Source organism: Myotis lucifugus, unplaced genomic scaffold (genome assembly GCF_000147115.1).
Source record: "Myotis lucifugus unplaced genomic scaffold, Myoluc2.0 scaffold_41, whole genome shotgun sequence".
Lineage (NCBI taxonomy): Eukaryota > Metazoa > Chordata > Mammalia > Chiroptera > Vespertilionidae > Myotis > Myotis lucifugus.
The window spans coordinates 4,429,139-4,442,789 of record NW_005871089.1 but is presented as its reverse complement, the minus strand read 5'-3'; the positions used below and the strand labels follow the sequence as shown (position 1 = coordinate 4,442,789).

Sequence of the window (13,651 nt, the reverse complement as noted above, 5' to 3'; positions counted from 1 at the left end):
CAGACACAAAGACTACATATTGTATGATTTCATTTACATGAAATCTAGAAGAAGCAAAACTATAATGACAGAAAGCAGATCAGTGGTTTTGGTAGGTGCTGAAGGTGGGCAGAGGGTATTGACTGCAAAGAGGCACAAGGAAATTTTAGAGATTAGCTGAAATGTTTGGATCATGGCTATGGGAGTGGTTATATAATTATACGCATTTATCAAAACACAGCAAATTGAACACTTAAAAATAATGAATTTTTAAAATGTAAGTTATACCTCAGTAAAGGTGATTTTTTTAAAAATTCCCACCCAAGGATATTTTTCCTATTGATATTTAGAGAGAGTGGAAGGGGGAGGAGAGAGAGAAACATCAATGTGAAGAGACACATCGATTGGTTGCCTCCTATACGCACCCCCACGGGCCTGGGGATCAAACCCACAACCGAGATACATGCCCTTGACCGGGAATTGAACTCAAGACCATTTGGTCTGAGAGTCAACACTCTAATCACTGAGCAAAACTGGCCAGGGCAGTAAAGGTGGTTTTTAAAAAGAATTTAAAGACTATTTTTAAAATATTACTCTAAGTTATATATGTATATGCAACCTTCCCCACATTGTACAGTTACCCTTATATATTTCTCAGTAGTGAATGTCCTGGAATTTAATAAACGTGGGTTTGTAACTGTAGTTCAAAAAATAATTCCACATATGATACAAGGAAAACTCTACCAATTTGTAACAACATTTACCACTGGTGCAAACAGATGGAGCAGAGACAAAGTACAGGGTAGCCCCCTATTGCCTAAGGAAGCCAAACTGCATTGTCACCATTCAGCAAAGACCCACAATGTTGACAGGGAGAATTAGCTTTGTGCTACATGTCCCTCAGTCCACCATCTGGAATATTTTTCATTCGAAGCTGGAAAAAAAAATCTTATCCCTTGCAACTCATATGAGCTCTAACAGCAGCAGATAAAGCAAAACAGTACAACTACTGCTGCAGTTTTCACATCACAAGGAAACCAAATATGATTTGCAGGTAACCTCACATTCAAGGATAAGGCTATATTCCACTTAAGGGGAGAGATGAATGGTCACAGTGTATAACTGTGGGATGCTGCCATCAGCATAGTAATTGCTCAATAAATAAATTTGTTAAATGAATAAAATATGCCTATGTAGATATTCAGTAAACATTTGTACAAATTTATGTATATGTAGATATTATTCACAGCTAAATGATGCAAGAACTGTCCCTTACACTTCCTTTCTCAAACAATTTCTTTGGTTGGAAGTTGATAATTGTTTTCTTTCTGCACCCATTTTGTTTCTAATGAAATACCAATTCAAGCATAAACTTTCAAGAAAGATGATTCTTTTTTTCTCCTTTATATATTGCTTCATTCCAAAAATTTCCCACAATATGTGTGCATAATTAGAATAAAGAACAATGCATGTTTATAAAATTAGAGTTTTATAGAGGTGTATACCAAGCAATAATAGCATGCTTAAAGTTTTCTTTTAGCTTTTTCTTTGAATCTATCTCTCTTTATACTCTTTAGCCTATATGGAAAACTCTCGACATATTTCTCTGTAAATCTAGCCTGTTTTCAACCCAATATCCCCAGTTAAGATTCCTTTATAAATACTGGTTAATCTCAATCCTTTAATCCATTTTGCCTCCCAACAAAATTTAGGACAGGCAATATTTAGTATGTTCTTTATTTCCCAGTGTTATAGAACATTCAATAAATGCTTTGTTGTTGAACCTGATGGATTTCAGTGAGAATGAAGAAGCTTGAGTAAACAAAAATTAATGTAAAACTATGAAGATAAAAATGTTTGCATATTAAACTATATGCATAAAACCTACCAGAAGTGTTTGTCCTTGGGAAATGAAGAAATGACCTGATATAACAATGGTGAGAATGAGATATCCAGATTCTTCATTGGAGTCAAAAACCTTAATAAAGAGAGAAAAACATGTATAAGACAATACATTTCTGTAATACTAATAAACATAATACTGATAACCAAACTATCTTCTCACATTAATCTTCCTACCCTGAATGTTTCCCTTCCTCCCATTTAATCTGTAATTATTCTAGTTTCAAGTTTATCCTTGTATAGGGGCTTAACATCCAGGATTCTTAAAAATGTAACTTTTTGAAACAAACAAAATACTAGATTGAAAATCAAATATGAGGTCTGCAAAAAACATTTTTCAGTTACATTTTAATAAATCATTTATTATCTTTGAGCCTCAATTTCCTTTCTGTACAATGAGGACAATATCTTACAGGGTGCTGTAAGATTTCAGAGTCCCAGTTTTTTCAGATACACAATCTATATTTCATAATTCCACAAAACCAGATGCTTTTCTTTAGATGAGCTTTAATTTGTCAGTGTCACCCTTAAAATATGGTGACCCAAACTGACCATAATACTTTTGGTGTGGTCTAATTATTTCCCATTATTTGCAGTAACCTGGTCTATAATCAAAGCTCAAAATAATGAACACACATCTAACTCAACTTAAATATAATTTTACTAGAAGCCCTATGCACAAAATTCATGCAAGAGTAGGCTTTCACAGCCACAGTGGCTGCCTGGATCCCTCCCTCACAGCTGCTGCAGCAGCGGCGGCCTCCTCCATCCCACGGTGGTGTCTGGTCTAATTAGCATATTATGCTTTCATTATTATAGATAAGATTACTGCATTCTATTGACAATGTTCTATCTTATAGTTTTATATGTGGGGTTTGGAGCTTTAATGCCATATTTAAACTCAAGAGCTCCTACCAATTTTTTTCTAATTCACTTTAAATTCCAAACTTAAAAATCAAATAACATTCTAGATGTCAAGGAGAAGTATGCTAAGCCCTGCCTCTTTCCTAGTATCAGAACCTCAGTTATTTGTACGACAGCCTTCTCACCATAGTTTAAGTAGATTATCTTACTTGGTTCATGACCACTTAAAACCACTAGCTAGGTACTAGATAGAACATGATCAACTAATTCTTTGGGAGGCAATATGTTAACATGACAGTTTAACTTTTTTTAAAAAAAGAATTATAACATGTATCCCAAAAGTGTCCAACACCTAAACGTACATCTCAATGAGTAATCACCTCCCAGGTGAAGAAACACAACAATACCAGCCTTCCAGAAAGTATTCCAATCATTACCTACTCCCTAGGAGGACAACCTCCCATCCTGACTTCTAACACTATAGTTTAGTTTTATTTATATGAATGAAATTATACAGAAAGAATTATTTTATGTCTGGCTTCATTAATGTTGCTGCAAGTGTCTGAGTTCATTGATTTTCATTGTAAAATAGCATTTTATGACTATTCCACAATTGATATTTTGTCATTCTTTTGTTGAAGAATATTGTTTTTCAGTTTATGTCTAACACTAATAATACTGTTATGAACTTTTTTAAAATTTTATTTTCATATTATAGATGTCTCCTTCCATGCGCGCCCCCCACCCCCACCCCCCCGCCTTGTACCATCACCCAGCCCTGCCCCTCCTTCCTTCTGGTCATCCCCATACTGTTGTCAGTATCTATGGGTTATGCATATATGTTCTCTGGCTAATCTCTTCACCTTCTTTCATTCCAGTCCTTATATATGTCTTATATACACTGAGTGGCAAGATTATTATGACCGGCCAGATTATTATGACCACCCAATCAGTACTTCGTTGGGCCACCTTTTGCCTTCAATACTGCGGCGATTCTTCTTGGTATTGACTCCACGAGATGTTGAAAGGTGATGTGAGGAATCTGACACCATGCCTGATGAATAGCACTGTCCAGTTCTGTGAGATTTGATGGTTGTGGAACCAGCTGCCTGATGGCTCTTTTAACTTCGTCCCACAAATGCTCAATTGGATTGAGATCTGGTGATTGTGGGGGCCACCTAAGCAAGGGAAAGTCTCCCTCATATTCTGGAAACCACTCCTGAACAATACGAGCACTGTGGCATGGCGTATTGTCTTGTTGGAAGAAGCCATCTCCATTGGGATATACCATCAACATGATAGGATGAACTTGATCAGCAACGATGCTTAGGTATGTTGTGCTGTTCAGATGTTTATAATGATCTGGCCCTCTAGCAACTTCGGCATGAAATTATAGCTAATTTGCCTACAAACGTCAGGTGGTCATAATAATCTGGCCACTCAGTGTATGTCTCTTGTATGGTAGAAACACTCATTATGGAAATGCCAGTCTTCCTAAATTATTTTATAATTTTTTTCAATTCATGAGTAATGACTTGCAGAAAAGTCCCAGGAGACTTCTCCCCTGCCCTCCAAACCCTTATATCTAATTGCCCACTCAACATCTTTCCTTACAGGTCTAACAGTCACCTCAAAATTAACAGCACCTAATTTGAAGTGTGAACCTTCCTATTGATTCATTTGCTCATCCATTCAATATTTACAAAGTGGCATCTGTTGCCTGTCACAGGAGTAGAAGTCCAAACACTTCTGCCCACTGCATCTTGATACTGGAGTCACTAAGGAAAACAACACAGCAAGCACTGAATGGAAGAGCACTTTACTCACATGGAGAAGCAGCAAGGTAAGTATCAGAAGTGATGTAGACTTCCTGATAGGCAGGAGGCCCCCCTCAGCAGCCATGCAGAGCGGTTGGTCTGTACTTACACATCTAGTGCTATAGCAGAAGAACCCTCCTCTGCACCCCATGTATCAAGGGACAGATACAGCAATGACATTAACCCGGTGCTATGTGATGGTTATGCAGAAAAAAGAAGCATAGGCTATTAGGACTCTATCTCTTGGTAAAAAAGTGTTCCAGGCTCAAGGCTCATTCTTACATGGCTGAGAGGGAATCAAAAGACTGCATGCACAGTGGTCTTTCCACACAAAACACCTACCACACATGCCAGGCAGTTGTAGGCATTTGACTACCACAGTTTCCCATCTCAGAATATAGTAATTCTATCCTACATTTTCTTAGGTCAAAACTATGGAATCATTCTTAAATCTTCTCCTTTTCTCATACCCATATACATCAGCAAATCATTAATATCAACCTGCAAAATATTCAGACTCTATCCACATCTCACAGATCTGGTATGAGTTATAATCATCTCTAGTTATATTATTACTAGAGGCCTGGTGCATGAAATTTGTGCACGGGTAGGGTACCTAGGCCTGGCTGGCGATCAGGGCCAATCAGGGCCTTCCGGCTGCCGGCCGGGACCTCTCTTCCCAAGCTGCTGGCTGCTGGACACGGCCTCCCTTCCCCAGCTGGCGGCTGGCGGCTGGCGGCTGGCAGCTGGCGCTTCCCTTCCCTAGCTTCTGGCTGCCAGCCAGGGCCTCCCTTCCCCGGCTGCTGGCCGGGGCCTTCCTCCATTCCATGCTGTCTCTGATAGCACAGGTCATAGAGAGCGATCGAACTCCTGGTCTCCCGGTCGAACTCTCGAGGGGATACTTTGCATATTAGCCTGTTATATATATAGATAATAACCTACTAACTGGGTTTCCCATTTCTGTTCTTGCTCCCCCTTTCCAACACATTTTATTTTTAATACAGTAGCCAGGAGTAATCCTTTTAAAACCTACGTCAGATCATGTCATTTCCAGCACAAAGCCCTGAAGTAGCTTTGCATCTCATTCAGAGACTCATGCAAGGTGCTCCACAATCTAGCTCTCCATTGCCTCTCTGCTGTAGCCACACTGCCCTCCTTGCTGCTTCTTGAACACGTTATGCCCATTCATAATGACAAACCTTGGGGCTTTAGAAATTTCTATTCTTTCTGAAATTCTCTTCTAGATCCACATGACTAGATCCATCTATTTTGGGTCTTTCCTTAAATGCCATTTTTTCAGGTAACACTTTTCCTGACCATCCTACTGAAAACTGCCACAAACTTCACTGGTTACCCAAACCAAATCACTCCTATTATTTTCTCCAGCTTTGTTTTTCTTCATCAATGTCTTTCTCCATGTTACTACTTTTGTTACTTTATATTTACTAGTACTTATCTGTCTGCCTGTCTTCTTTAAAAGATATTGATAAATAGGATTATAAATATACTCAATTAATCCAAAAGAAGGCAGAATAAGAATTAAAAGTGAACAAAGAACATGTGGGACAAATACAAAACAAAAAGCAATATTATAGAATCACATCTAACCCCAATGATGATCACCTGAAAGGCAAATGGCTTAAAGTGCATTTCTTGTAGGTAACATATACAGGGTGCCACAAAAGCAGGTTTACAGTTATTCCTATAGAAAGTATTACAATAATTAATAAATAATAATACAAGAATAAACTCTATAAAAAACAAATGAGGGGATTAAAAATGGGAGTGGAGTAGTGGATGATGCACAAACATACTCCCAGAAACAAACTAGAATTACGCCTGAAATACAGAAAACTTTCCTGAATAATCAACAGAAGACTCGCTAGAGAGAACCCTGATTCCCAAGTACCAAAAGTGAAGACTGCAAAGAGACTGGTAGGAGGGGCGGACATGTGAAAGGGCTGGCCAGGCACACACAGATAGAAATTGAAGTTCCAGAGATATATTTCAGATGTGAGGAGTTGCCACTGAGAACTCTGGGGTCTAATCTCCCAACTGGGCCCCCCAACAGAGAGCACCATTACTGAGAAGGATACCCACATAATATCTGGTGGTGAAAAGGAGCAGAGTTGCTCTCTGCCAGGGAGAGACAGCTGGAAATGCAGGCACCCTTGTAAAGGAACAACCCACAAAATTCCCTGTGGAGCCACCCACCCTGTGCTCTGGTAGAAGGAGGGCAGAGTACACTAGAGCTGCGTGAGCAGAAGCCAGGATCAGAGACTTTGCAGTTAGAGCTCAGAAGGCAGACACCCAGGTTTCCTGTGATGAGTCATTCCTTCACGCTGCAAGATCATCTTTCTCACTCAGACATTTGCTATACGGGTAGCCTTATCTGGGGGAAAGACAGTAGATCCACCCTATTGGAAAATATCTTGCCCAATGGTGCAGAGTAGCTGAAGCCTATTAAGAGACTGAGAATAACAATTAGCTGCCAGGCAGAAGCAATTGCCCCACCCTATTGACAAAAACTCTTGCCACCCCTCTGGACAATTGCCTCAGGGCAATTCAAGACAAAATTCTATCAGTCAGGAGAGAGAGGCGATCTCTGGAGGCTTTGAATCTTTGCCTGATGTAATTAGTCAGAAACAGAGTTTGACACTGTCGTGAACTAGAGATTGAGAGGCATAGCAGATCTACCTAATACATAGTTACAAACCGAAACAGGCAGCCAAATGAGGAGACAAAGAAACAACCTCTAAATGAAAGAGCTAGAGAATTCTCCAGAAAAAGAGATAAATGAAATGGAGATAAGAAATTTATCTCATATAGAGTTCTGAATAATGATGGTATAAATGCTCAACAATATGAGAAAAGATATAGTAACTATGAAAACAGAAATAAAGAATGACATAGCACAAATAAAGAACACTTTGGAAGAAATACACAGCAGATTAGGGGAAGCTGAAGACTGAATCAGTGAATTAGAAGACAGGATTGAAAAAATCACTCAATCAAAGAACCAAAAAGGAAAATAAAACAATTAAAAAACAGGAGGACAGACGAAGGGAGCGGTTGGACAATGTGAAATGTAACAGTATTCGAATAGCAGGTGTGCCAGAAGAGGCAGAAAAGGAGAAAGAGAACATGTTTGAAGAAATAATAGCTGAAAACATTCTTAACATGGTAAAGGAAAAAGTCACACAAGTTCAGGAGGCACAGAGAACCAAAAGCAAGAAGAACCCAAACAGGCCCAAGCACAAACACATCATAATTAAAATGCCAAAAATTAAACACAAAGAGAGAATGTTAAAGGCAGTAAGAGAAAAGCAAACTGTTCCTTACAAATGAGCTCCAATAAGGCTGACACCTGATTTCTCATCAGAAAGTCTAGAGGCCAGAAAGGAATGGCATGAAGTACTCAAGGTAATGAAAAGCAAGGATCTGAAACCAAGATTACTATATCCAGCAAGACTATCACTCAAAATAGACGGTCAAATAAAGACCTTCCCATGTAAAAAAATTTTTAAAAAGGCTAAACGAATACATCACCACCAAGCCAGCATTACAAGAAATTCTAAAGGAACTGCTGTAATGCAAAGAAGAAATAGAAGGAGAAAGCTAGGCATACAGAAATAAAATGGCAATAAATAAGGAACTATCAAAAATAACCTTATATGTAAGTAGATTAAATATTCCAATCAAAAGGCATAGTGTAGCTGAATGGATATAAAAACATGACCCAACTATATGCTGTCTACAAGAGACCCACCTGAGAACAAAAGAGACACAGAGGATGAGAGTAAAGAGATTGACTGGAGTAGCAATGCTCATATCCAACAAAATAGACTTCACAACAAAGTCTATCAGAAGAGACAACAAAGGTCACTACATAATACTAGAGGGATTGATCCAACAGGAGGATATAAGCCTGGTAAACATATATCCACCCAATACAGGAGCACCTAAATATATTAAAAAAACACTTCTAGAGGACTTAAAGGAGGGATAGACAATAATACAGTAATAGTAAAGGACTTCAACACCTCACTGACTGTAGAGAGCACCTGGGAAGGCACATGAGCATTTCTTTGATAATTGTCAGCTGAGTCCAGTGGCATTGACAGAGCCACGTCCTGGAAACATACCATGCCAGAGGCAGGTATGTTGTCAGCCTGACCCTTAGCTCAGGTGCCAGGGGGTGGGTTTCATTATCTAAGTTCAGCCAGGCACAAGGAACGGATGAAATTATCCGGTCCCAGCCAGGAGTGATGATCATAAAGAAGCCACAAGAATGAAGAATTACAGCTTGATCTTTAACCATGATTTCACATAATTTCCTTTATCTTAAACTTTAGTAAAAACTTCCTAGTATCATACTGTATAAAATAAATGCGCTACACTGCCTCTGGGGCACTGTCTCTCCATCAGAGGGCCAGCTGTCCCACACGGTCCCAGCTTTCCCTACTGTCTCTGTGTCTGTCTCTTTCATTTTCTCAATCCCCTGTCATCCCTACTCAAGGACTCTCGTCTGCTTTCTAGTCGTGCTGGTCGCAGTCAAAGAAGGAATTACTTATAACTGACTTCACTGGATAGATATTCCACACAAAAAATTAACAAGGAAACAGTGATTCTAAAGAACACAATGGATCAGATGAATTTAATTGACAGTTATAGAACATTTAACCACAAAACTCTAGAATATACATTCTTCTCAAGTGCACAAGGACCATTCACAAAGATTGGCTACATGTTAGGAGATAAAACAAGTCTCTAGAAGTTCAAGAAGATTGAAATTATATCAAGCACCTTCATAGATCACAGTGGAATGAAATTAGAAATCAACTATAGTAAAAAATCCCAAAACATTCAAACACATAGAGACTAAATAGGTTGTTATTAAACAATGAATGGGTAACCAACTAAATCAAGAAAGAAATAAAAAACTTCCTGGAAACAAATGAAAATGAAAACATAACAACCCAAAATCACAGGCACACAGCAAAAGGAGTCCTGAGAAAGCAGTTAAGAAAAAATCAACAATAAACTATTTAACACTATAACTTAAAGAACTAGAAAAGAACAACAAAAAAAGCCAAGAGTAAGTAAAAGGAAGGAAATCATAAAGATTAGGGCAGAAATAAATAACAGAGACAAAAAAATCAATGAAACCAAGAGCTGGTTCTTTGAAAAGATAAACAAGATTGATGAACCGTTAGCCAAACTCATCAAGAAACAGAGAGAACCCAAATAAATAAAATCAGAAACGAAAGTGGAGAAATAACCACGGACACCACAGCAATACAAAAGATTGTAAGAAAATACTAAGAACAATTATATGCCAACAAGGTGGACAATGTAGATGAAATGGACAAATTCCTAGAAAAATACTATCTCCCCAAATTGAATCAGGAAGAATGTGAAAACATGAATAGGCCAATAACAACTGATGAAATAGGAGTAATCACAAAACTCCCAGCAAACAAAAGGCCAGGTCCAGACAGTTTCACAGGGGACTTTTACCAAACATTCAAAGAAGAAATAACACCTATATTCCTCAAACTATTTCAGAAAATCCAAGAGGAAGGAACACTTTCAAACTCTTTTAATGAGGCCAGAATTATCCCAATTCCAAAACCAGATAAAACACTACAAAGAAATAGAAATACAGATCAATATTCCCGATGAACATAGATACTAAAATCCTCAACAAAATATTAGCAAATCGCATCCAGTAATATATTTATATTTAAAAGATCATAAACCACAACAAAGTGGGATTTATTCCAGGGACGCAGGACTGGTACAATATTCGCAAATCAATAAATGTGATACATCACATAAACAAACTGAAAGACAAATATCACATGATCATATCAATAGACACAGAAAAGGAATTCCAATACCCTTTTTTATAAAAACTCTCAGCAAAGTGGGAATAGAGGGAGCATATCTTGACATGTTAAAGGCCATATATGACAAAGCTACAGCAAACATCATACTCAATGGACAAAACCTAAAACCATTTCCCCTAAGAACAGGAACAAAACAGGGATGTCTACTTTTACCACTCTTATTCAACATAGTACTGGTAGTCCTAGCCTCAGTGATCAGGCAAGAAGAAAACATAAAAGGCATCCAAATTGGAAAGGAGGAAGTAAAACTCTCATTATTTGCAGATGAAATGATACTATACATAGAAAATCCTAAATATTCCCCCAAAATATTACTAGATTTAATAAATGAATTTGACAATGTAGCAGGATACAAAATCAACATCCAAAAATTGATGGCTTTTTATACATCAATAATGATGTCTCAGAAAGAGAAACAAACAATCCCATTTACAATGGCAACAAAAAATTAATATACTTAGGAATAAAGTTAACCAAGGGGACAAAAGACCTGTACCTGGAAAACTACGGGACTTTGAAAAAAGAGATATAAGAACATATAAAGAAGTGGAAGAATATACCGTGTTCATGGATTGGTAGAATCAACATCATTAAAATATCCATACTACCCAAGGCAATCTACAGATTCAATGCAATCCCTATTAAAATACCAATGGCATATTGCATGGATCTAGAACAAATACTCCAAAAATTTATATGGAACCAAAAAGGACCCCAAAGAGCTGCAGCAATCCTGAGAAACAAGAACAAAGTTGGAGGAATCACAATACTAGATTGCAAGTTATACTACAAAGTCATTGTAATCCAAACAGCCTGGTACTGGCAGAAGAGCAGGCATATAGATCAATGGAACAGAACAGAGATCCCTGAAATCAATCTAAGCCAGTGGTTGGCAAACTCATTAGTCAACAGAGCCAAATATCAACAGTACAACGATTGAAATTTCTTTTGAGAGCCACATTTTTTAAACTTAAACTATATAGGTAGGTACAGTGTTATTAACTTAATTAGGGTACTCCTAAGGCTTAGGAAGAGCCACACTCAAGGGGCCAAAAAGCCGCATGTGGCTCGCGATCCGCAGTTTGCCAACCACGATCTAAGCCATTATACTCAAATAATATTTGACAAAGGAGGCAAGAGCAGACAATGGAGTCAAGAGAGTCTCTTCAATAAATGGTGTTGGGAAAATTGGACAGATACATGCAAAAAAAAATGGAACTAGACCACCAACTTACACCATACATAGGAATAAATTCAAAATGGATAAAAGACTTAAATGTAAGTCTTGAAACCATAAAACTCTTAGAAGAAACCATAGGCAGCAAAATCTGAGATACCTCTCCTAGCAATATGTTTACAGATATATCTCTTAGGGCAAGGGAAAGTAAGGAGAAAATAAATAAATGGGACTATATTAAAATAAAAAGCTTCTGCACAGCAAAAGAAACCATCAACAAAAGGCAAAGGGAGCCCACTGTGTGGGAGAATATATCTGACAATGATACATCTGATAAAGGGTTAATATCCAAAATATATAAGAAACTCGGTGACGTCAGCAGCTCCTGTGAGGAACCTGGGCCTCGGCTGCGCCCCCTCGGAGCAGAGGCGAGCTCGCCCGCCCGGCGCCCATTGGTGGGCCTCCCTCTGCCCACTACCCGGCTTCAGACGGCGCGGGGAGGCCTGCGGGACGCCGGGTACTCTCCTGTGCCGCGCGTCCCGACGCGGTACATCTCGGCGCCTCCGCTTGGTGTCATGACTTCCGGGAGCCGCGGATGCCATCTTGGTCGTGCGGAAGAGCTGCGCCTGGGTGGGAGTCCCGAGCCGGAGGGAGCGGACGGTGAGGCCACCGCCATGCCGTAGTCGCCGCTGCGGGTGGTGGTGGTCTGCTCGAGCAACCAGAACCGGAGCATGGAGGCACACAACATCCTTAGGTGCTGTGGAGACCACCTCATCCTGCTGGTTCTGGCTGGTGATCCTTTGTTTAAGTCTTTCTGCTACTAAGTATTTGTGTAATAAAGTTGGGATGAAATCTTAGAAAAGAAAAAGTTAAAAAAAAAAAAAACTCATACAACGTAACACAAGGAAGACAAACAATCCAATTAAAGAGTGGACAAAGGACCTAAAGAGACACTTCTCCAACGTGGACATACAGATGGCCAAGAGACATGAAAAAATGCTCAAAGTCACTGATCATCAAAGAGATGCAAATCAAAAGGACAATGAGGTATCACCTCACACCTGTCAGAACGGCTACCATCAACAAATCAACAAATGACAAGTGCTGGCAAGGATGTGGAGAAAAGAGAACCCTAGTACACTGCTGGTGGGAATGCAGACTGGTGCAGCCATTATGGAAAACTAGAGGCCCGGTGCACAAAAATTTGTGCACTCAGGGGGGAAGGGGGGGGTCCCTCAGCCCGGCCTGTGCCCTCTCGCAGTCTGGGACCCCTCGGGAGATAACGACCTGCTGGCTTAGGCCTGCTCCTGGGTGGCAGAGGGCAGGCCCAATCCCTAGGTGCAGCCCCTGGTCGGGCTCAGAGCAGGGCTGATTGGGGAGTTGGGGTGCCGCCGCCTGTCATGCACAGAGCAGGGAGGATTGGGAGGTTGCGATGCCACCCTCAGTCACGCTCAGGGTAGGGCCGTTTGGGGGGTTGGGGCACCGCCCCCTGTCACACTCAAGGCAGGGTCGATGGGGAGGTTATGGCGCCACCCCCTGTCACGCACAGAGCAGGGACAATCAGGGGGTTGGGGCGCTGCCCCCTGTCACGCACAGAGCAGGGCCCATCAGGGGGGTTGGGGCTCCGTACCCTGTCACGCACAGAGCAGGGCCAATCAGGGGGTTGGGCGGCTGCCCCCTGTCATGCACAGAGCAGGGCCCATCAGGGGTTGGGGGAGCTCCCCCCCGTCACGCACAGAGCAGGGCCGATCAGGGGGTTGAGGAGCTCCCCCTGTCACTCACAGAGTAGGGCCGATAGGGGAGTTAGGGCACCACCCCCTGTCACACACAGAGCAGGGCGGGATCAGGGGGTTGGGGTGCCGCCCTCTATCACCCGCAGAGCAGGGCCGATCAGGGGGTTGGGGCGCCGCAACTGGTCACACTCAGGGCAGGGCCAATGGGGGAGGGTATGGCTCTACCCTGTCACACACAGAGCAGGGCCTGTGGGGGGGGGGGGGTTG

General features: G+C 40.6%; 1 protein-coding gene and 1 pseudogene across 2 annotated transcripts in view; both read right to left on the bottom strand.

Moving 5' to 3' along the window:
* The window catches only part of REC114 (REC114 meiotic recombination protein), a 148,424-nt gene that overhangs the window by 51,257 nt on the left and 83,516 nt on the right, over positions 1-13,651 (bottom strand). For both annotated transcript variants that reach the window (XM_006087844.3, XM_023753099.1), the window contains exon 2: positions 1,868-1,957. In XM_006087844.3, coding sequence (XP_006087906.1) covers positions 1,868-1,957 — 90 coding nt within the window. The remainder of the gene's footprint in view (positions 1-1,867; positions 1,958-13,651) is intronic.
* LOC102430931 overlaps positions 4,469-13,651 on the bottom strand; it is a 21,424-nt pseudogene continuing 12,241 nt past the window's right edge.